Source organism: Delphinapterus leucas, chromosome 15 (genome assembly GCF_059928025.1).
Source record: "Delphinapterus leucas isolate spDelLeu-1000000601 "Yukka" chromosome 15, BTC_Dleu_Yukka2, whole genome shotgun sequence".
Classification (NCBI taxonomy): Eukaryota; Metazoa; Chordata; class Mammalia; order Artiodactyla; family Monodontidae; genus Delphinapterus; species Delphinapterus leucas.
The window spans coordinates 50,956,278-50,979,221 of record NC_143143.1 but is presented as its reverse complement, the minus strand read 5'-3'; the positions used below and the strand labels follow the sequence as shown (position 1 = coordinate 50,979,221).

General features: G+C 42.0%; 1 protein-coding gene across 1 annotated transcript in view; it reads right to left on the bottom strand.

The window, feature by feature from the left end:
- The window catches only part of PAK5 (p21 (RAC1) activated kinase 5), a 97,545-nt gene continuing 74,601 nt past the window's right edge, over positions 1-22,944 (bottom strand). The window contains exons 4-8 of the mRNA XM_022556452.2: positions 22,518-22,651; positions 17,893-18,019; positions 5,613-5,738; positions 2,946-3,080; positions 1-850 (exon numbers count right to left, since the gene is read on the bottom strand). Coding sequence (XP_022412160.2) covers positions 695-850; positions 2,946-3,080; positions 5,613-5,738; positions 17,893-18,019; positions 22,518-22,651 — 678 coding nt within the window. The 3' untranslated portion in view covers positions 1-694. The remainder of the gene's footprint in view (positions 851-2,945; positions 3,081-5,612; positions 5,739-17,892; positions 18,020-22,517; positions 22,652-22,944) is intronic.

Below are 22,944 nucleotides of genomic sequence, written 5' to 3'. Positions count from 1 at the left end.
CCCCATCACCATCACTCTTAAGTCTTCTTCCATTACATAAGACACTTGTTAAGATAAGAAAGATATTCTACTAAAGCTGACGGTGATTGAGAGTCATTCAGTATTCAAAGTTCCTAAAGAATTGTTGGTTCTCCGAAAGGGATAAAAAAGTAGGAAAGACTTTGTTCGAACTCTTGCTAGTAAACAGGTATTACTTCAACCGATACAATGGCTACGTGACAGCAAAGTACTATAAATTATCAAAACTATTGTACAGAAAAATTACAAATTCATTGCAAAATACATTACACTGCTACCATTAAGAAAAAGTGCTTTTTGTTATCCTTTCTATTTTTTGCCAGAAAAGTATTCTTTCAATATAGAAAATCCTGTGCATTACCCTGCAAGTGGCTAGGATATATCATAACGGAGTTTGTACTGAGTCATTCTGATTTGCTGGATGAAAGGCTGAAAAATATAATAATGACTTATTAAAGCCGTGTTCCAAATGACCACACCAGCTGTTAGTGGAGAGATGCCTGTTTAAGACACAAGAAGATGCCCTGGTCTGCCAAACCCTGCCGGTCAACACACCGTCCCATCAATCAGCTGGTCTGGAATATACAGGTCTGTTACACGTTCTCTGGTTTCCTTGTGATCTCCTGAATTATTCTCATGTTCTCATCTAGCTTTGTCACCTCTATGAATCCTCTGCTCAGTGATGCCTGTATTGTCTCATGAGGGGAACAATGCAAGATGGCGGACCTGCCAATTTCAAGAATGGATGTCCGAGGAGTTCCTGGGCTGTGGCTCTTTGAGAGGGTTCCCTCACCAACATCAGGTCTAGGAATCCCCGGAGCACTGAAGAAACCTGTGAAAACGCAAGATACCATCTTGAGGACTAACACAGACACCCAACCCAGTTCCCCTAAAATGGGTTCCCAGAGAATTCCCAGGAAAGTCATTCTATCAACAACTTCAAATTCCAGAATGTCAGGTTGAGGAGAAAGAGGTTATGGAAGCAAAAGCAGGAATTGCCTTTCTTAACATATGCTGTTTTCCTTACCTTCTTCAAGTCTGAAATAATAGGAGTAAATGATGGTATGACAAAGAATATTTAATAAATAAAATAATAGTGGTATAATAGTGACAGGAGCAGCTATTATGAAGTGCCTACTGTGTACAGGTGCTGGCCACACATGTTTGGTGAACAGTGGTGTAAACATGGAATGAGTTTTCTGTGTAACCACTGAAACCATCTAGGCTTTGTGGAATCCCTTTCTTGAAGAAAAGCAAACTTCTGTTAAGGATATCTGACACAGACAGCATTTTTCCTTTAATTTCGTGTAATTTACTTTTTGAGGTATAGCTTACGTACATTCGAGCGTATAAAAAGTTTATGTTCTACAGTAGTTTTTTTAAAACACATATTTACACCTATATATTCCCCACTCCTATCAAAATATAGAACATCTCTCCCTCCAGCCCCCTTCCAATCAATACCTGTCTCCCTGCAAAGGGTCACCACTATCTTGACTTCTGATAAGATAAATTTTTACCTGATTTTGTCCTTTATAGAAATTGAGTCATTGGCTGTCAACCCTTCTCTCTCTAGCTGCTTTCACTCGACATCGTGTCTGTGAGATGTATCCGTGATGTGGGTGGCAAAAGCTGTATCCTTTGCATTGCTGTGTAGTATTCACTGCTGAATCATCCCACATATCACTTATCCCTTTGGGAAACAACCTTGGAAGGTTTCCAGTTTTTGACCATTAGGATGAAAGCTGCCCTTGTCTGTGACTTTGAAGAACATCACACTCCTTTGTACTGGTTGTGGGATTATTTGATACCATACTATTTTAGCCACTTTTTATTATTTAAACCCAGTCCAATGCAGTACAAATTTCAATCTCCTGTTCAGTTCAAGCAGTCTCCCATCTTTTTGGCAGATCCACACAACCTCTAGGAGTGATTCTATTGGGGCTCTTCCCTAAGGTTTAGAGGTGAGGGAAGAGGAGAGGCAACCATTACAAACTATCCCCTCACCTAAGGCAGCCTCACTCCCTCTCTTATTGTCAGGAGGCGGATGGGAGGGGTGAGCATTTATAGAGTTGATCTGTGGAGACAGCACCTCTCAGCAAGCTCTGCCCCCACTGGTGGCCCCCACAGTGGCATTTCTTTGACTTAGTATCATATGTTCTGAGCTTGGCCCTACTTGACAATCTTTGGAAAACAGGAAAGGCCCTACTTGGTCCCTTAAACATGTTGCTCTTTGCCCTGCACAATCTAGCCGCTGCCTACCCTCTGACATGCCTCACCCTTTCCCTGTGCCCACTTTGCTCTGGCTGAGGGTCTTCACACTGCTCCTCCCTCTGCCTGGGACATTTTTCTCCCAGATCTTTTTGTATAACTTACTCCTTCTTTCCAATCAGGCTCCAGTCCCCTGAAAGGGCCTCTTTCACCCCTCAGCCAGAACTAGCTTCCACACCCCTCTCCGGCCCCTTCCATCACATCACAGTGTTCTATTTGCTTCACAGCAGGTACCACTCTCTGAAATTATTTTATTCATCCATCTGTGTGTGGTTTAACTGCTTCCCCAAATAGAATGCAACCTCTGTGAGAGTCAGGAAATGTGGGGTTTTGAGCTGCTATATCCTGGCCATTAGAACAGTCCCCAGCATGCAATAGATTCTCAAGGAGGGAGTGCGGAGTAGAGCCAACCCCATGAAAGAGGAGCAGCTGTACCCCATTTTACAGATGAGCTTCAGAGATGGAGGGGCTGACTCACTTGCCCAAGCGAATGAACAAGAATAGCAGAGCTCTGAATGCAAGCAACTCGAATTCCAAAGTCCATGCCCATAAACCAGGATCTACTCCTGGATGCGATATGCCAGTCTTTAAAACTACAGAGAGACGGAAAAATCGAAGAATGATGTTGAACTTCAGCAACGGTTGCTGCTTCTCACCTTGTGCAGGTCCTTCACTCTTGGAGGTAAACTGTCTCGGATCCGCCGCATGGCCTGGAGGGGAGGCTCATTGAAGTAGGGGGGCTCGCCATCAATCATCTCTATCACCATGATCCCGAGAGACCAGATGTCCACCTGTTAGGCACACCACACTGATTATCTCAGGCAAAGAGAACCTTCTGAAAGGTTGGATGTGTCAGGGACCCCAATAGGTTCATACTCATTCATAAATTAATGTGGGATTTGTAACCTCTCAAAATATACAATTCATATATATATAGGCTGAATTGTTGAGTGACCAAGTGTTTGCTAATGGTCTTTGTCTGCTTTTAAAATACAACTTCAATGATGATTCTGACAATTAGATACACGTGAATGTCTTAACACTGAAGTTTAGAACTTTCTTCTAATCCTTTTAACTTGGGTGGTTCATGGTCTACAGGGCAGATGTGAAAACCATCCAAAGTTTTATGTTATGAACAGAGAGGAAAGTTGCATTTAAACCATAAGAAAATCAGAAAAGTTTTTGGCATATTCATAACAAACTCCAAAGAGCTACATTGCACAGGACAATATATCCTGATTCTTCTATTAATTTGATTTTTAAAAATAGTGCTTTGCCCCCGTATTATTTTTCTTTGTTTTCTTTTTAATTTTTATTTTTTTAGCAGTACGCAGGCCTCTCACTGCTGTGGCCTCTCCCGCTGCGGAGCACAGGCTCCGGACGCACAGGCTCAGTGGCCATGGCTCACGGGCCCAGTCACTCCGCGGCATGTGGGATCTTCCCGGACCGGGGCATGAACCCATGTCCCCTGCATCAGCAGGCGAACTCTCAACCACTGTGCCACCAGGGAAGCCCATTCCTTTGTGTTTTATCACTTTGAAGCAGTGTGCACAAAACCATGATCTATAAAACCATGTTCAGGGAATGGAGGGAAAGAAAGGGAGAGACAACAAGCAATCCTTTCTGGGTAAAGAATGGGAAGTCAGGATAAGGAGGAGCCACAGCCGTGCTATAAATTCCCAGGCACTGTCGCCTCCCCCTCCCAGCCTCATTACACCTCTTATAAGTTATTCACACTCCTGCTCTCACCTGCACAGTGCCCTTCACTGAGAATTGATGCTCTTGGGACCACAGCTATTCATCCAAGGGCAAGTAAACTGGGGGAAGAGAGCAGAGTCCGCCTGAGCTTCTGCCACTCCCCTTTGCTCACTGGTCTGTGCCACCACCTGCAGTCTTCTCCTCTCTTAGGATCACCGTCTGCACCATGATGTGTGGAAACACTGTGTGCCCAGGCGAAACGAGCTCCTTGCCTCTGTGTGTATGTGTGTGTAGTGTGTGTGTGTCTCAGAGCTTCTCCTCACACTATTATCCCCCTAGAAGGCCCTCCTCCACTTCTGGTCCCTCGTTTTATGTATCCAAACCTTGTTCCTTAATAGATTATGAGCAGGTATGGAAGCAATCTAAGTGTCCATCAACAGACAAATGGATAAAGAAGATGTGGTATATATACAATGGAATACTACTCAGCCATAAAAAAGAATGAAATTTTGCCATTTGCAGCAACATGGATGGACTTGGAGGGCATTATGCTAAGGGAAACAAGTCAGACAGAGAAAGACAAATACTGTATGATATCACTTATCTGTGGAATCTAAAAACTACAACAAACTAGTGAATAAAGCAAAAAAGAAGCAGACTCATGGACACAGAGAACAAACTAGTGGTTACCAGTGGGGAGAGGGAAAGGAGGAAGGGCAATACAGGGATAGATAATTTTTTTTTTAAAGGGAAGTTTATTATAGAATTATATGAAATCATGTGTGTGAAACTTTTTTTTTTTTTTTTTTGCGGTACACGGACCTCTCACTGTTGTGGCCTCTCCCATTGTGGAGCACAGGCTCTGGACACACAGGCTCAGCGGCCATGGCTCACAGGCCCAGCCGCTACGCAGCATGTGGGATCTTCCCGGACCAGGGCACGAACCCGTGTCCCCTGCATCGGCAGGCGGACTCTCAACCACTGCGCCACCAGGGAAGCCCATGTGTGTGAAACTTTAAAAAATTATAAAGCACTGTAGAATTTAAAGAATCTTTCATTCAATAAAAAAAGATCAAAAATTTTTTGATTAAAAAAACAAAAACCAATTAAAAGATAGATTATGAGTGATTATTTCCTTTTCAGAGGAAACAATCATTTTGCCATATTTTAAAATATGTTGCAATATTCGTATATGATTTTTCCTATAGCAAAACATTATTTCTCATCCAAATATTAACCCCAATCCTGTGGAGCTTTCTCTGATGTTCTATCCTTTGAATCATCACACCTACTCATCTGTGTGTCTCCAGCCACTTTTCAGGTTGCATTTTCTCGCTTTGTGCACGCTTGGCCCTGAGGGTAAGATATTAGTTTGAGTGACTCTCTCCCACTGTCACCTTGGGACCTAAGTACGCTCCTGGATCAATGTTGTGGCAATATCCCAGGGATGGCCAGTCTCCCTTCTTCCACAACCTACTCTGTGACAAGCCTAGTGAATGGGGATCAAATGTGGAGTTAAAAGTCATTACCCTGATCTCCTGTGGTCATTAACGATCTCAGAACCCCTGCATCCCAGAGCCTAACCAGACCCTGCCACTCCCCAACAATGACCATCACTCCCTTACCTCTGTCCCATAAGGCAGCCTAGAAATCACCTCAGGTGCCATCCAGTAGGGTGTGCCAACCAGTGATTTCCTCTTTGGCACCTCTTTGGAAACTTGAGCACAGAAACCAAAGTCAGACAACTTTATCTGAAAAGGAAAGGAATGCAACAAACTAACAATATAAAAATACTGGCTCTGACGTTTGCAGCAACATGGATGGACCTACAGATTATCATACTAAGTGAAGAAAGTCAGAAAGAGAAGGACAGATACCATACAATATCACTTATGTGTGGAATCTAAACTATGACACAAATGAACTTATCTTAGAAACAGAAACAGACTCACAGACATAGGAAACAGACTCACAGACATAGGGAACAGACTGGTGGTTGCCAAGTGGGAGTGGACGGGGGGTGGGAGAGGGATGGACTGGGAGTTTGGGATTAGCAGATGCAAACTCTTATATATATGTATAACCGAATCACTTTGCTGTACACCAGAAACTAACACAACATTGCAAATCAACTATGCTTCAATAAATTAAAAAAAATACTGGCTTCGAGATATAGAAATATAGAAAGAGTTTCAAATTCAAAACAAAACCACCATCTCTTGTTAACAGGCCTTGAAAATACCAGAGAACGGGCTATCAGACCCTTTTATTGGAAAGGTACAATCCATTTTAGTGAAAAAACCTCTTATGGCTCCAGCAGGATTGATTTGCAAATGTTTAACTCCTGCTGCTGCTATCTTTTATAAAATTATGAAACCCCAAAACTTACAATACACCTGAAACAAATTCATTAAAATTCAAACCTACTACTTTCATTTAATGTAAGAGATGATGCTTTAGTGTAAGTAAACTGCTATTCTCAACACGAGTTTTGTACAAACTGCTGCACTTTAGGGGGTTTTTTTGCACCGAAGACATTTAGATTTCTAAGTACCATGAGATGATTCAAATAACAAACCTCATTTCTATGTTTGAATTATTGCAAGACCCCATTTATAAAGGATGCTGAGATATCACTTTAAGTACTGGCTCCCCTTTTCTTTTGGTTTTCCTCCTTTTCTCAGGACAATTGAAGTTGCCAATGTGAATATCAATGCAAGTGGAAACGTGGGCATAGAAACTGGATGTGAACAATTAGTTACCAGGGGTACAAGGTGGTCATCTTAATTACCCAATATACATATATGTTATTTACGTTAGAGGTCATCAAAAAGAAAAACACCCTGAAATTTCTTGCCTGAAGCCTTTAAGAATACTCTTAAGAACATACTGCACCCTCAGGCACCCTGCCAATTTATATATTCTAGGTGACCAGGATTCAGTTTATTTCTGGGAGGCTTGATTCCGTTCATGGTGACCTGGTCTGAACTTCAGATAGCCTCACTGGAAAGGATTGCCACTTAGGATTATTGGTGATGACAGAATACATTAAATGAAAACAAAACAAAACAAAACAAAACAAAATCAATGATTCAGGCATTGTTTGGCAATGGTTCAGAATGGCCATTTGAAGTTAAAATTTCCATAGATCAAAGGTATAGTCTCTAAGGCACAAATTCTCCCTTGATTCTCTTGATACCTCTCTGAACTTTTTTCAACCTTTTTTTCTGGCTCTATCTCTGCTGCCCACAACTTAAATACTGGGGCTTCCAGGAGTTTGGGTCCCAACTCTCACCTCTTCTCTTTTTAGGTGCTCTTGCTAGATACTCTTTTTAACTCCACATGGAGTTAATTTTTGTGAAGGGTATACAGTCTGTGTCTAGACTCATTTTTTTGGCATGTGGATGTCCAGTTATTCCAATACCACTTGTTGAAAAGACCATCTTTGCTCCATTTTACTGCCTTTTCTCCCTTGTCAAAGATAGGTTGACTCTATTTATGTGGGTCTACTTCTGGGCTCTCTATTCTGTTTCATTGGTCTATTTGTCAATTCTTTGCTAATACCACACTGTCTCAAAAAGTCCCAAGGTTAGGTAGTGTCAGTCTTGCACTTTGTTCTTCTTCTTCTTCAATATGTGTTGACGATTATGTTGGTCTTTTGCCTCTCCATATAAACTTTAGAATCAATTTGTCGATATCTACAAAATAACTCACTGAGATTTTGACTGAGATTGCATTAAATCTATAGATCAAGTTGGGAAGAAGTAACATCTTGACAATACTGAGTTCTTCCTATCCAATGTAATACCTCTCCATTTATTTAGGTTTTTTTAAATTTTATTCATCTGAGTTTCGTAGTTTTTCTCATATAGATGTAGTACATATTTTGCTTGATTTATACCTAAGTATCTAGTTTTGGAGGGTGATAATGTAAATGGCATTGTGTTTTTAATTTCAAATTCCACTTGTATTGCTGGTACATAGAAAAGTGATTGACTTTTGTATATTAACTAGATATCCTACAACCATGTTATAATCACTTATTAGCTCTAGATTTTCTTGTTCATTCTTTCAGATTTTCTGAATAGATGATCATGTCACCTGTAACCAAGATAGTTTTATTTCTTATTTCCCAGTATGTATACCTTTTATTCCTTCTCTTGTTTTATTGCATTAGCTAGTACTTCTAGTATGATGTTGCAAAGGAGTGGTAAGAGGGGATATCTTTGCCTTTTTCCTAATCTTAGTTGGGAAGCATATTCAATTCTTAAGGATAGCTCAAGGCCCTGATCACTTCTCACTTCCTCCAGAATTTTTCTCAGGAGGCTATATTGATCTCTCCCCTCACCAAATTTGAGAGAATTTAGCATTCATCTAATCTTGAACTGTTTTCTGATGCTGAGTTTTTCCCGCAGCTAGAAATGACATTGCTCAGGGGCAATAGCTCTGCCTTTTAATTATGAAGCCTTGCTGTTCTCCTTAAGAGCTGAGAAAACAGTAGATAATCAAAAACCTCATGCTACTAGATTGATATTACCTGATATTGACATATATATACATACATACATACATACATGGGACAACAGATCACGTGATAGAAAACACATTGGTGCTCCTTCTGAAGCCATCATTGACTTACTGAAGACAACTGTTTCTAGAATCAAAGTTGTAACACAGATGAAATGGAGGTAATGTTTTGGAAATTATTATTTTTTCTTTTTCCATTTCCTTGTTCATGATCTGCTCTCTAATCAGGCCAAGACTAGTGGGGTGTGGTTTGGGATGGGACTCCTTCAATTTGGATTGCACCAGATGGAATGCTAGAGAAAGATGGTTTAACAGAGATATGATTTTTCTCAATTGCTTTGATATCAAGAATCAAGCCCAGATGTGTCAGATCACAGAATTTCCATGTGGTATAAAGAAGACTGCCCTGGGAATTCCCTGGCAGTCCAGTGGTTAGGATTTGGCTCCTTCACTGCTGGGGCCCGGGTTCAATCCCTGGTTGGGGAACTAAGATCCCACAAGCTGCAAGACGCAGCCAAAAAAGAAAAGAATAATCCATTAAAAAAGAAAGAAGAGTGCCCTATGGCCATGGTAGCTGGTCCATAATCCTTGCTGCCCTATTGTAAAAGGCGTCTACAATTCTGAGAAGTGAAAGCCCTACAGTCCATCACTTTTAGCCAAGGATTATTTGCAGAAGAGGACAAAGAGCAGTAACTTACGTCAGGCCCCAACTCTTTATTATACACCATTTCCTACCAACCCGAGCAGATTGTGGTGTGCTTCAGAAATATCTAAGTAGCATACACCCCCACACAAACAAGGGAGAGGAGCCACATGCATCTGTTTTCAGAGGTAATATTAAAAATATTTAATAACCAGATTCATCTAGACCAGTCAGAATCTAGACATAAAGTTGAGCTTTGTTCTGGAGTTATCCTGTGGGCATTATCATCCTTAATGAGGCAAGAGGCGTCCTGGTAAAGGGCTGGGGTCATGGGGGATAATACTCCAATGACTGGAAACAGTGGCTATTAACCAACAAGCATGAGAATATTGCAACATTTTAACAATGGGTATAGATACACTGGTGAATACCAGCTGCACAGCAGCTCCAGCTATGCCCAACATGGCCTCCATGGAGAGATGGCACAACAGAGTGGGTGGAAATGAACTTGAGGCAATGCTACTGGCTTCCATGGCCTTTGTGTGGTATGCAGGGCTCCCGAAGCTCCTCCAAATCTCAGTGAAGGAACAGGGAAGTGCCAGGCACAAGCCTATGGCTGACATGAGAGGCAGTCTCAAGGATAGCTTTCAAGACTTGAGGAAAGAGGCTGGAGTAAACTACTGCAGAGAAGCCTTTTCCTGAAAAGACCAGCAGCTGATGGGACCAGCTAATGCTCACTGGTCACGAGTCCAGGTAGCAGAAGAGGCTGTCACGCCAAGGCAGGGACCAGCGAGGAACAAGAAGATGGATCGTATCTCCTTCACCCGGAGGTCCCATAACCCACATTTGTCTCCATCCTGAGGAAGATGGGGGTGGGAGGTGGAAAGAAGGAGCAGGTGGCGGCCAAACCTGAAAGACTGAGGGTTTAAAGGTATCAGTTTAACCTTACAATAATGTGACTGAATTCTGATAGACAATGTTTAAATTATTTAAGCAGACTAAATTTAATAGACTGAATTAAAATAGAGTTTTAAAAGAATTCTAGTCAGTGGGGTTTTGTGAAGAAGTCGAGGTTATGTGTGTGTGTGTGTGTGTGTGTGTGTGGTTATTTCCAAAGTTCAAGCCTGAGTAAGTTTGCAACCCTATGACACAGATAGTAAAGGAGGAACAATTTTGCCAATATATTTTGTTTACCTGTAAAATGAAGGAACCTGAATGATTCAGGAGGTGAATGTATCAGCATTTTGGTATTGGCAATTTTAATTTCAACTGGCTTTGATTTTAAAGCCTCTAGTGTGGCTCTCTTTTTCCAGACATTAAAAAAAAGATACCAAACCTGACAGACTAATAATTATCTCCCTGACAAAATATAAGATGAGAAATTGAAACTCAACGCTTGGAAGCCAGGCCTGTTCTTCTGTTGTAGGAGTATAAGTGCTTTTGCATGATTTTTTTTTACTCATCCAAGTACATAAAAGAGACAATTTTCTAAAAGAACATAATTGCACACAACATTCGTCCAAATAAATCTGCAAGTAGATAATAAGAACTCAGGTAATGAGTATAATAAAGCATTGTAGGCAGTTATTAAAAGCAAATCACACACACACACACACACACACACACACACACACAAAAGCAAATCACATAGACTTTAAGCTGAGCCTTATTTTAGATAGGATTGTACAACGTGGGTACTTAGGAAACACCTTTGTCTCACTAATGCAGTTAGGCTAAGAGAACTGAAGCAAGCATGTTGCCCGCCCCCTAAGAGGAGATGTAGCTGGTTCCACAGGGGCCAGACAAGGAACTAGAGCTCAGAGGTCAGACAAAGCTGCTACTTAAACCTGAGATCTTACCCATCTCAATGCATCCCGGCTAGGAGTAAGGGGCCCCACAAAAATTTGCAAGAGGAGGAGCAAAAGAGAATCTACCCACAAGATAGCTACAGGTTTAAAATAAAATATAAAACCCTCATTTTGTAAATTGCGTATGCTGTAAAGAATTCTTGCATCTGCTCCAGATTTTTGCTAAGGCAGAAATATGGCTGCTTTTGTGCCTGGTTCCTGGGTTCTTCCTATAAGGCAATGGTACTCAAGTGTGTATCATCAGCTGGAAATTGCTCAGAGATACATCCAGCCTGACTGAACCAGAATCTCTGAGAGAAGGGCCCAGGAATCTGTTTTTTGCCAAGGTCTCCAGGGGTTGTGATGCTCACTAAAATCTGAGAACTTGTTTTAAGAAGAGCGATGACCCAGGGACAAAGGAACCGAGGTAATAGAAGGGGTCAGACTGATGATGGTGCCTCCAGCTGAAGACCCACTTCTTCAGCAGCCAAACCCGAGAGGAGAGGGAAGGCATCATAGTGGCTGAGCTGGAATGGCTTAGAGGCCTCAGCCAGCCCCTCTGCCACTTGGCACAGCACAGAGAGCGGTAGGAACTTGCCCAAGACTATGTGACAGTTTTAGCAGTAAACTCAACCCTGGGGTCTCCTGACTTTTCATGCTGTGTTCCCTGCATTAGAAAATAACTTCTGTGGAGGGAGTGTTTGGGTGTATCTCAGAGACTACTGGAAGGGAATGAATTTAAGCAAGGTATTTAATATGCCCAAGTCTCTATTTAAGAAGAGCTTCTGGGAGATAATCTTCAGGTCTTCCTCTAATTGTAGAATTCTAGCAATTTGAGAGACAACAAAATTCAAATGGCTAAAGGAGCCAGGAAAATATTGGGTTGGCCAAAATTCTGCTCAGGTTTTCCCGTAACATCTAATGGAAAAACCCGAATGAACTTTTTGGCCAATCCAATAATACCAATGAATTAAATGAGCCAGTGGAGACAATGGAAAACTAGGGACACATGCCCCTGGTAAGGAGACACTAACTTCCAGCTGATTGTCAGGGGCCCAGTAGAGAAGATGTGGAACACTCATAGGCTCTGGTTGCCCGTCTATGGCCCCTTATTTGTCCTTTAACCCTCCCTTCAAATCCTGTGGGAGAAAGGGCACAAACATATTTCTTATTTCTGGGTGCTATGTTAGTTTGGGCCCCCCTCTCCCAGAGAAAATGCTGAGACAAGGATTCAGTGTAAGTCATTTATTGGGGAGATACAGGAAACACTAGCAGTGAAATGGGGAAGTATAACAGGGAAGGGAAGGCAGTCAGTCAAGGGTTAATCAGCAAGGAAGTTACCACCATGGGAACTAGAGCTTAATCCTGCTGAGGACATCTGGGAGACTGTGTAGAACATGGGCCTCAGAGCTATTCCATCCAAAGGCGAGAGAGCTGGGGTATTTATATACCAACTCCCATCACTTTTTCAGGGCTGCTCCTGGGAAGCATGAATGTTAATTTCCTGGAATTTCTAGGCTGCTTTGTTCTGCAAAAGCAGACTACAGTAGCCAGAGAAGTCCCCAGGCAAAGAGATGCAGGTGGTGGCATTTGGAGGTGGAGTTAGTGAGCACTGAAATGGGAAGATAAGGGTGGGGCACCAGCAAGATTTGTACCCTCATCACACCACCTCCATTACTGCCATGTGTGAAGTCAGGCACAGTGTTGCCAGACACTTTGATTTTTTTCAAGGGAGACAGGAATCTGAAATTTTATGTGAAATCTCCTAATTCGTAAAGTGTGGCAACCAATTTATAGTAAAAAGAAAAACCATAAAGATTACTTGTAAATGCCTCTTTTTAATAGATGCATTGGGCTTAAGAGGTCATGGGTTTGAATTCCATTTCAGCCAATGAATTTGATAAAAGTTAGTCACGCACTGCCTAGTGGCCCCTAAGTGTCATCTCTTAAGTGCAAGCCCCAGGCAAAGGAAAAATCGTGGAGGAATTTACTCAACCCTTAATTGCAAGGGCAGGGGGATTGCCTTCATTCTGAGCATCTACCGTGCACCTGGTTTACCTCTTATGGTTTTATACTAATTACTTCATGTAATTCTTGAAACCACTCTATGACATGTTATTTATTTTCCCTTTCAAACCCCAAACACCACTCCTTAAACACCTCTGCTTAATACAAATTAGTGACTCACTAGATATTATTTCTATCATGGACAAAGAGTGAACAATTTTTCAGTTGATAACAAAAAATTTCCTTTGTAGTCTTTGAAGAGGCCAGAAAGGACTTATCCTTTTAAACCTGAGCAATTCACTGTTTAAAAATATATATATTTTATTTTGAAATACTATATATAGGCTCATAGGAGGTTACAAAGAAATGTGCACCCAGTCCTCCCGATACATTAGCATCTTATTCACTGTAGCTCAATATCAACACCAAGAAATTGATGTTGGTACAGTCCATAGAGCTCACTCAGATTTCATCAGTTATACATGAACTCATTTGTGTATGTAGTGTGTATGTGTGTATATGTGTGTGTACTCTACAATTTTATCACATTGTAGTCTTGCACAACCACTGTCACAAATAAAGATATGCGACTGTACCATCACCATAAGGTGATGGTGCTACCCCTTTATAGCCACACAATTCCAAACCCTAACCCCTGGCAACCACTAATATGCTGTACATCTCTATAATTACGTTATTTCATAAATGTTACATAAATGGAATTATGCAGTGTGTATCCTTTTGAGGTTGACTTTTTTTTTCACTCAGCATAATTTCCTTGAGGTTCATCCAAGTTCTTGCATGTGTCACTCATTCATTTTTTTTTTTTTTGTCTAGGTAGTATTCCTTGGTATATATACACCATAGTTTATTTAATCATTTACCCTCTGGAGGACATTTAGGTATTTTCTAGTTTGGGGCTATGATGAATAAAACTGCCATAAACATTTGTGTGCAAGTTTATGTGTGGAAATGTTTCCATTGCTCTGGAATATATGCCTAAGAGTGAGAATGCTTGTCACATGGTAAGTCCATTTTCAGTTTTGAACGGAACTACCTAACCATTTTTCAAGAGTGGCTCTACATTTTACATTCGCACCAGCATTGTATGAATTAGTGGTGTTATTACTATTTTTCATTTTAGCCATTCGTATAGGTGTGTAACGATATCTCATAGTTTCAATTTGCATTTCTCTAAGGGCTGATGACGTTGAACATCTCCCAACAGCACACCTTGTGTGACAGACAATATTTCCAAAAATGCCAACAACAATACTGTCCAGCCCCTGAGATCTTCTTGACATATGATTCAATTCTCCTCCCACTCAGGAGAGTTTCATGTTCCTTCCCGCTGAATCTGGAAGGGCTGTGATCATGGTAAAAGTGACACTATGTGACTTTGAGGTCATAAAAATGCCATACTTCTACCCTGTTTTCTTGAGACACTCACTCATGGAATCCAGCCTCCATGCAGTAAGGAAGGCCACATGGTAGGTGTTCTGGTGGAAAGTTCCAGCTCAGCATCCAGCCAACAGTCAGCACTACATTCCTGACATATGTCTGAGGAAGATTTCTAGATGCACCATCTAACAAGTCAGAGCAGTACTGGCTGGCTGAGCCCAGCCAACTCTCAGTCATGTGAGAATGTGAAAATAACTTTTGACTTAAGACCTAAGGTGATTTGTTATGATAATAAATGAATATGTCTTCTGCACTATAGAATGCTATAGAAGCTCCAATAGATTAGTATAAATTGTACTCTCAGCCTTTTCTTGTAGTCACACTCCATCTCTGTTCTGTTTTTTAAGGAAAAAAGTTTCCTTTCTCTATAGAAACTGGAGTCAATATGGCACCTTGTTCTTAAATCTGGATGAGCTCACCCTGGCCAACGTGGCTGAGAGTCAGGCTCCTCTCCACATGCTGTGTTCCTTCTTCCTGGAACACTCTCATCCCTGAAGGCCACAGGCCCCGCCCCTCACGTGTCTCTGCTGTCACCACCCCACTGCGGAGGGGCCTTCTCTGACCGGCCTCTACAGACCCTCTACTCTCCACCCTCCACCTTCTTTAGTCTACTTAAGTTAATTAATCATAGAAAACTTAGAATGTATCACCCTGCAATCTGGTGGTGATTTTATTTGTATGTTTATCAATTTGTTGATTATCACACTCCCATTCTCCAGATAAACTGAATGAAATTAGTGATTTTGCTTTATTCATCCTTAGGACCTAGCACTGACCTGGCACAGAATGACGTTTAGCTCATATTTATTGGATGAGTGAGTGAACAAACCATTCAGACTGAAAGCACTGAGGATGTGCCAGTCCCTGTGAGCTCTGCTGGGTGCGTGGAAACTAAAGAAATGTTTGAAATGGAGATTCTGCCCTCAAGAGTGACACTGAATGATCTAGCCTTTCATATATTGTGGGGAGGGGAGATCTTTAAGTAAGCTAATTAAATAATAAACTGTCTTTGTCTCACATCTGATTTTGACATCTGACAGGTGCTCACAACAAGGGTGAGCCTACACCCTCAATCTCTAAAAGCAAGGAAAGAAAGCCTGGCAGAAACTGTCCTGAATTTTTTTTCCTGTAAGCTCCAGTCCCCAGAGCCAATGTGTGGACCAGTTCAATGCTCAGCAATGCTCAGTTCTGAGGCCATGGGACCTTGCCCTGGTGCTTTTCTGAGTCAGGCCAGGAGAGAGTTCTAGCCCTTTTCCTATAGCTCCCCTGCTCTATGGGAGATGCTGCAAAATGGCCACATGGTCTTCCCCTCTCTGTATCCACATGCCTTTGGATGCAACTTTGCATCTTCTCCCATCAAGAGGCAATGGTGTTTATGGTGTTATTTCCCCACCCCTTGCATCTAGGCCCAGTTACCTCTACTACCACTGCTGAGATCCAGCCAACCACCAGGCTCATTAGTGAGGCTGTCAACCCCAAACCGACCACAAATGCAAGAGTGAGCTCAGCTGATGTCACGTGGAGCAGAGGTGAGCTCTCCCAGCTGAGGTCAGTGCAAAAGTCGACTCACAGAATTGTGAGCAAATAAATGGTTCTGGGTTTAAGCCACTAAGTATTGAGTGGTTTGTTGTGTAGCAAAAACTGACTGATACATACTCCTGTACGCTCTTAAAAAAAAGTTCAGCCAGAGTAATGCAGAAAGCAGGACTTAAAACTGCCCATTAAACATAATACTAAGTTGGTAAATTATGTGTGTGTGTATGTTTATATATATATATATATATATATATATATATATATATATATTTAGGAAATGGGATTATGGGTGATTTTTTCTTTTAAGGGCTTCAAATGCTTGGCTTATTTATTTATTTATGGCCGTGTTCGGTCTTCATTTCTGTGCGAGGGCTTTCTCTAGTTGTGGCGAGCGGGGACCACTCTTCATCGCGGTGCGCGGGCCTCTCACTCTCGCAGCCTCTCTTGTTGCGGAGCACAGGCTCCAGACGCGCATGCTTAGTAGTTGTGGCTCACGGGCCTAGTTGCTCCGCACCATGTGGGATCCTCCCAGACCAGGGCTCGAACCTGTGTCCCCTGCATTAGCAGGCAGACTCTCAACCACTGTGCCGCCAGGGAAGCCCCATGGGTGATTTTTATTTTATTCTTTATACTTTTCTGAATTTGCTGAATTTTCCACAATAAAATTGACAATCTTTTTAAAATAAAAGAAGAAAAGCCAAAGTTCTTGGGTAGTTTCTTCTGGTTGCCCTCTGATCATTCCTGGGCAAATTCTGATGTGACATGAACGTTTTCCACGTGACTGAGGATGCTAGGTGGTAAAAGACAGGTGCATTAAAGGGACAGCTGGCTCCACTCATCACAAGGCTATTACATCTGCTGGGAGAGTCAGGAAGATTAAAAGGGTCTAAATAGGGGGGAAAAAATCTATGCTTCAAAACTCTTCCATCTAACTAAGCCTTCCTGGCAATGTCAACTCATGCATTCCTTGGCTGTTGTATTCTATCTGGTGTGTCTGATGAGTTTCAAGTGAATCCCCTGAGCAGGCTGCAATGATGGGAAATGCAGATATCTGGGCCTGGGGATACACTAGTGTGATGGATATCTTCTGTTTGTCCTTTCAGATCTGGGAGCCCTGAGCCCTGGGAGGCCAATCTGTATTGACCATTGATGGCTTCTGATTGGACTCAGTCAATGGGGAGCACCAGTAGGAGACTGGAAGGAAGGAGCAGAGTGAGGTTCGGGTACTTATTGGCCCAGCTCCCATCCAACAGGTTCACTATGGTCTGGTTTCCACTGAAGATCAGAGCTCCTGCCAGGCAGCCCTCTCCACACAACAATCTCTATTTCAAGATTCCAGTAACTAGTTCTGCACCTCACCTCTTCGGTCATGGGGTCATAAGAGTGGTGTTCCATTCTAGAGACCTATGCTGGTCCTCATGACAGTTCCTTTTGGCTTTTCTACATCTCATCTGCCCACACCTTTATTAAACTCTCCTCAAAGCACTGGAATTTGTCATCTGTTTCCTGCAGTGACTCTGAGAGATACTGCAGACATGCATAGTCACACGAACAGAGTGGACACAGTCCTAGAAAAGTCATTTTCTCTCCAATGAAAATAAGAATGTGGCAGAAAAATAAAAGAAATTTCTATTGTTTCTATTACTTCCTGCACTTACTGTTAAGGCAGAAAATTATCTGTCAAATTCAGCTCACAGATAGTTCTAAATGACAGGATGACACAGAGGATGGTAATTTCTTTTTCAAAAGCCTCCTGGGAAGGGGAGTGGGTGACTTGCGACTAAGGAAAATTAGAATTATGAGAAAGTGTTCTTAGGAATATAATACCTGTAACAGGTGAAATGGCAAGGTAAACCAGGGAGGGACCCAACATGAAAATCTTACCCGGCCATCACTTGTCAGCAGGATGGAGTCACTCTTTATGTCCCTGTGAATCACTCCTTGGTTGTGCAGGTAGGAAAGAGCCCTTAGAACTGACAGACAGACAGTAGCTATTTGTTCTTCATTCATTCTAGAAAGGAAATCACATTGAAGGAGAAAGGTCAGCCTTAAGACCATCTTTGAAATGATCAAGAGAGGTGGCTCCCTTGTGTTCTAGAGAACCAGTCCATGCTCCCCAGCCCATGTCTCGAAAATCTATGGGAAAGGAAAAGGAAGTCTTTGGGACCTGATTCCCAGAACCTAAGGCCTGGCATTGAGGATGATAGGGGCTCAGTATAAGCTAAAGTAAAGAGACGCCCATTGGCTGGCTTTTGGGTCATCAGTGCAAATGCACTTCCTTGGACTCTTATAGGTAATTCCCCAGGTACTGACAAACCTCCAGGGTCCTACAGAGAGGGCACACTGAATGACGCCAAAGTTCCAGGAGGGGCTGCTAGATGACCTTGAGGAAGTCCTTTAACTTCCTCGGGTTTCTTTTTCCTCATCTTGGAAGGGGGCAAGGCCATGGTTCTCTTCAAGGTTGGACTCAGGCAAGGTGGTCTTTAGATCTCTAAGATCCCCCTCTGGGACTTGCCCTGCCTCTCACCAGCCCTTCCTCTCCCTCCTCCAGGAGCTGGAAGCTTCTGTTACTCCAGGTCCCTCTGTCAAGAAGGAAATTGGGCCTAGTTAGTTACTAATAACCAAGTGTGAATGCGTGATACCCTAATAAATAGACCATGGGAATGAGAAAGGCAAGCACAACACTGGATATGCTCCCCCATTTCATGGCTGCACCCTCCGAAGAAGGTATTTCTGGTTTCAGAAGAGACTGAGGTCAGGTGACCTGCCCAAGGTTATATAGCTCAGAGGGTAACCAGATCATGATTCAAACCCCACCTTCTATGAATTCAAAACCCATGCTTTTCCACTTTCCCCACTGTATCATGCAGCAATTGTAACTCAAAAGAATGGATTTTCAGCCACTGAAGAACCCAGGTGGGAAGAATGATGTGGAGAATGGAGTCCCTCAGTGCACTCAAAATGACCCATTTAGGCATCTGCCTAACTCATCTAGGCATAAAACTTCCTCCCTCTCACGGAGATATTGAGAGGCCCAAATTAGGTAGCAAATGTGAAAGACCTCCTAAAACAAACTATCAGGCAAACAGAGGAGGCTATCAGGAGACACACTTCATAACTGACCAGAGCCCAAATTTAAGAATTGACTTGGGAAATGATCCCAGGTAACTTTTAGCTCAGCAGGACAAGTAAATAGATGGCCTTGAATCTGCGTTTCAGTCTTGTTGATGCCAACAAACCCCAGCTGAGTAAAACTAGGGTTCAAAAAAAATCCAAGGAGATAACCAATCAGGAGAATGTCAAAGGTACAAAGTGGATGAGTATGAAGAAACATGCCCTTCTCTTTGAAGAGGATCCCTACCACCACAATGAATTGGCCTCATAGGAAGGCAGGTGTCTGAAACAGAGTAGAAACCTACAACTTCTGTGTTCTTGGTTTTGTGGTAAGTGGGCTGGTCATTATGCTGGATTGTTTTCAGATGACAATTTTCACATCTGCCCAAACCACACTCCTGAGAGGTTTAGAGCATCAGCCACAGGGACAAGTCCAACTACATCTTAAAATTAATTGAGGACCAAGAATTATCATCTTTAATAAAATAAAATCCATTTTTCTTGGATTCAATGAGATTTCAGTTATTTGGAGCAGGCATAAAGATTTTTCACAGGTCAAAGGTAACAAAAATTAATTGACTCTGAGCCCCCAATCACAAACTGAAAGATCTCCTGGAATTTATAACAAATGCCTCTGACTCTTAATTCAATGACTTTGAAAAGGACATGGCCCACTGTAGAAAGCCTGGTGCTTTCCTACTTCAGCAGGGAGGAAGTCAGGTGGGGATAAAAACACCTCAGTTTTGGAGTCAACTCCAAATTCAAATCCTGGCTCTGCCAATTATTAAATACGTGATCTTGAGAAAGATACTTTTTGCCTCTATGAGTCATAGCTTCATCCTCTAACATCAACACCTACCTTATAGAGATGTGTGAAGGTTACATGAGTTAATGTAAGAACCTGACAGAGCTTGGTACTTTCCTCTCCCTTCTAGAACTGTTTCCTTGAAATAAGTAGGATATGATTTAACAAGATGCTAGATAGGGCTAAAACATTAGTATGTATAAGAAACTCCTGAGGGGACTTCCCTGGTAGTGCAGTGGTTAAGAATCCACCTGCCAATGCAGGGGACACATGTTCGCTCCCTGGTCCGGGAAGATCCCACATGCCGTGGAGCAACTAAGCCCATGCACCACAACTACTGAGCCTGTGCTCTAGAGCCCATGTGCCACAACTACTGAGGCTACCCGCCACAAGTACTGAAGCCCGTGTGCCTAGAGCCCATGCTCTGCAACAAGGGAAGCCACCACAATGAGAAGCACGGGCACCGCAACGAAGAGTAGCCCCTGCTCGCTGCAACTAGAGAAAGCCCGTGCGCAGCAACAAAAACTCAACACAGCAAAAAAATAAATAAATAAAATAAATAAATTAAAAAAAAAGAAACTCCTGAGCATCTGGCTAGATCATGGATTCTTTTAGTCCATCTGGGTAGAGCCTGAGATGCTGTATTTCTAACAAGCTCTTAGGGGATGTTGATGCTGCTGGTCCCCAGACCACACTTTGAGTGGCAAGCAGTTAAATGTTTTATCAACCAATCAATCAATCATTCAATGAAGTACTTATTGAATATCTACTATAGGAAACTCTCTGAACTACCAGCTTAAGGATTTCAAATTCTAAATATCCATGGTATTCCTTGACACACAATTGCTTCTTGCTCTCTGGAACTACTCTGCCTTCAAGGGGAAATCCATCGACAAAACTAGATGGAGAGAATTAGAAAACACAATGGATTCTAGAGAGGCTGGCTCTTCAGTGAATCCCACGGATACAAAATAAGAACTTGACAAAGTGAGAGCTGTAGTTTTCTGATGCTCTCTGAGGCAAGAAAAAAGCCCCTCCCTTAGACATATTTTTATTAATTGTTTTATATGTAGGTCACATTTGTCTTATTCGTAGGTCTCTTCAGTATACTTGTTGCTACAATTTAAGATGATTAGATAGATAGATAGATAGATAGGTATGGTGGTTGTATGGCTATACCAATAGGAATCTGCCAGCCGAAATGTTGGTGATAAACATTTGGTGTCTTCCCTCATGTCCTTTTGTTTTTAGATGGTCTACCGCAGACTCAGAGCTATAGGGAGTCATGATTGAAACACTGCCTCATTTTAGCAGAGAAAAAGCAGCACCTTCGATCCCTTATGGGTTTCTGAACACTTTCTTGCTACCTTGCTTTCCACCTATTGTCGCTCAACTGGATTCACTTATGATTTGGATGCCATTTCAGTGACATCAGCTAATACCCAATGTAGCTCCTTCATGACAATCTTCTCAAATCTTTGGTATTTTATTTACCAGCAGAGCAAACTTAAAGTTTCCCAAATGTAACATGATTTTTTTTACACATCTGTTCCTTTGAACCTTGCTTTTCCAGCGCAGTCCATGAACTAACAGCATTAACATCGCCTGGGGGTTCCTTAGAATGCAGAGTATTATGCCTCCCCCCCATTGAATCAGGATCTGCATTTTAATAAGAGCCATAGGTAATTTGTATGCATATTAAAATTTTAGAAGCACTGTCTTAGCACATACTCTTTTCATTTGCCTTCAATGCCCTTTTCTTCCCACTTGCCTTCTTAGTAAACTCTGATGCATCTCTCAAAACCCATCCTGGACACCACCGTATATTGGAAATGCTTCTTGACTCTCTTATAGAGATATTCAGGTATTCTTCTATGCTACTTATATAATTCTAATTCTGCACAGGTGTTATAATGTATTTATTTCTAATCTGAGACTTCCTTGGAAGGGTGTATCTGAGCCTTATTCATTTGTATCTTTTGTAGCCCCAGCACTTAGGAAAGAGCCTGGCACATAAAAAGTGATTAATAAATACTTGATGAAATGACCACAACTGACACATCAGAGAAGCAAGTAGCTGAGGCAACAGTGGCAAGCAACCATTGTTACTTGCAAGACGATTTAAAAACAGATTTGAAGAATCTCTCTCTCTCTTATGTAGTTTGTTATTATGACATAAAATTTTGATCTTTCACCTGCCCCTGCCTTCCCCAGGTACCCTTGGTGGTATCAACACATAGCAATGGTATAGCAACTTAGGAGAATGAAACTCAGTTTTAGAAATCTACGTAGGGATGGGAAATTCTATTATTTGTCACCGAAACTCCATTCTCAGCAGCTTGCTGATTTAAAATCAGTGAGTACCAATGAACTTCTGGAGGGCAGGGAGAATGTGAATTGAGTGAATGAACTATACATACATGATATTGTGATAGGCACCTGGGAATACAGAGAAAAAGGGCAGTCGTTTCTCTACCTTCAAAGTGCTTAACTACTTATGAAGAGTTCATAAATATAGTTACTGAGGCCTTACCCTGGAAAAGAATAATAAGCACCTTGAACTACTTGCCTGGATAGTAAAGAAACTTACCTGGTATGAGTAACGATGTCTGTCAAGGCACCACCTTCTAGAAATTCCATGACAACCCAGAGCTCATCATTGACAAGGTAGCTGCTGTACATGTCAACCACATTGTCATGGTGATAATCCCGCATTATCACAACCTGGGCAAAATAGAAAGACACTGTTTCACTTCGGACCGTGAAATTTGACTTTTTGTTTTCTCATGACTACATTTGGGCTGTGAGTTCAACTGATGGGAAGTACTGATTGTGTGTGTGGGGGGGTATTCAGAAGTCTATTACAGACAAAGGGACAGCACTGAGAGCAGCTGGCAGGAATAGAGGGGATCAAGTTAGCAAATTCAGAGAAAATGGCAGGTCAACAGGACACTGGGTTGGGGGAGAATACGGGGTAAAAACAGGCAGAACCATGGCAGAGTTTGCATTCACAAGAG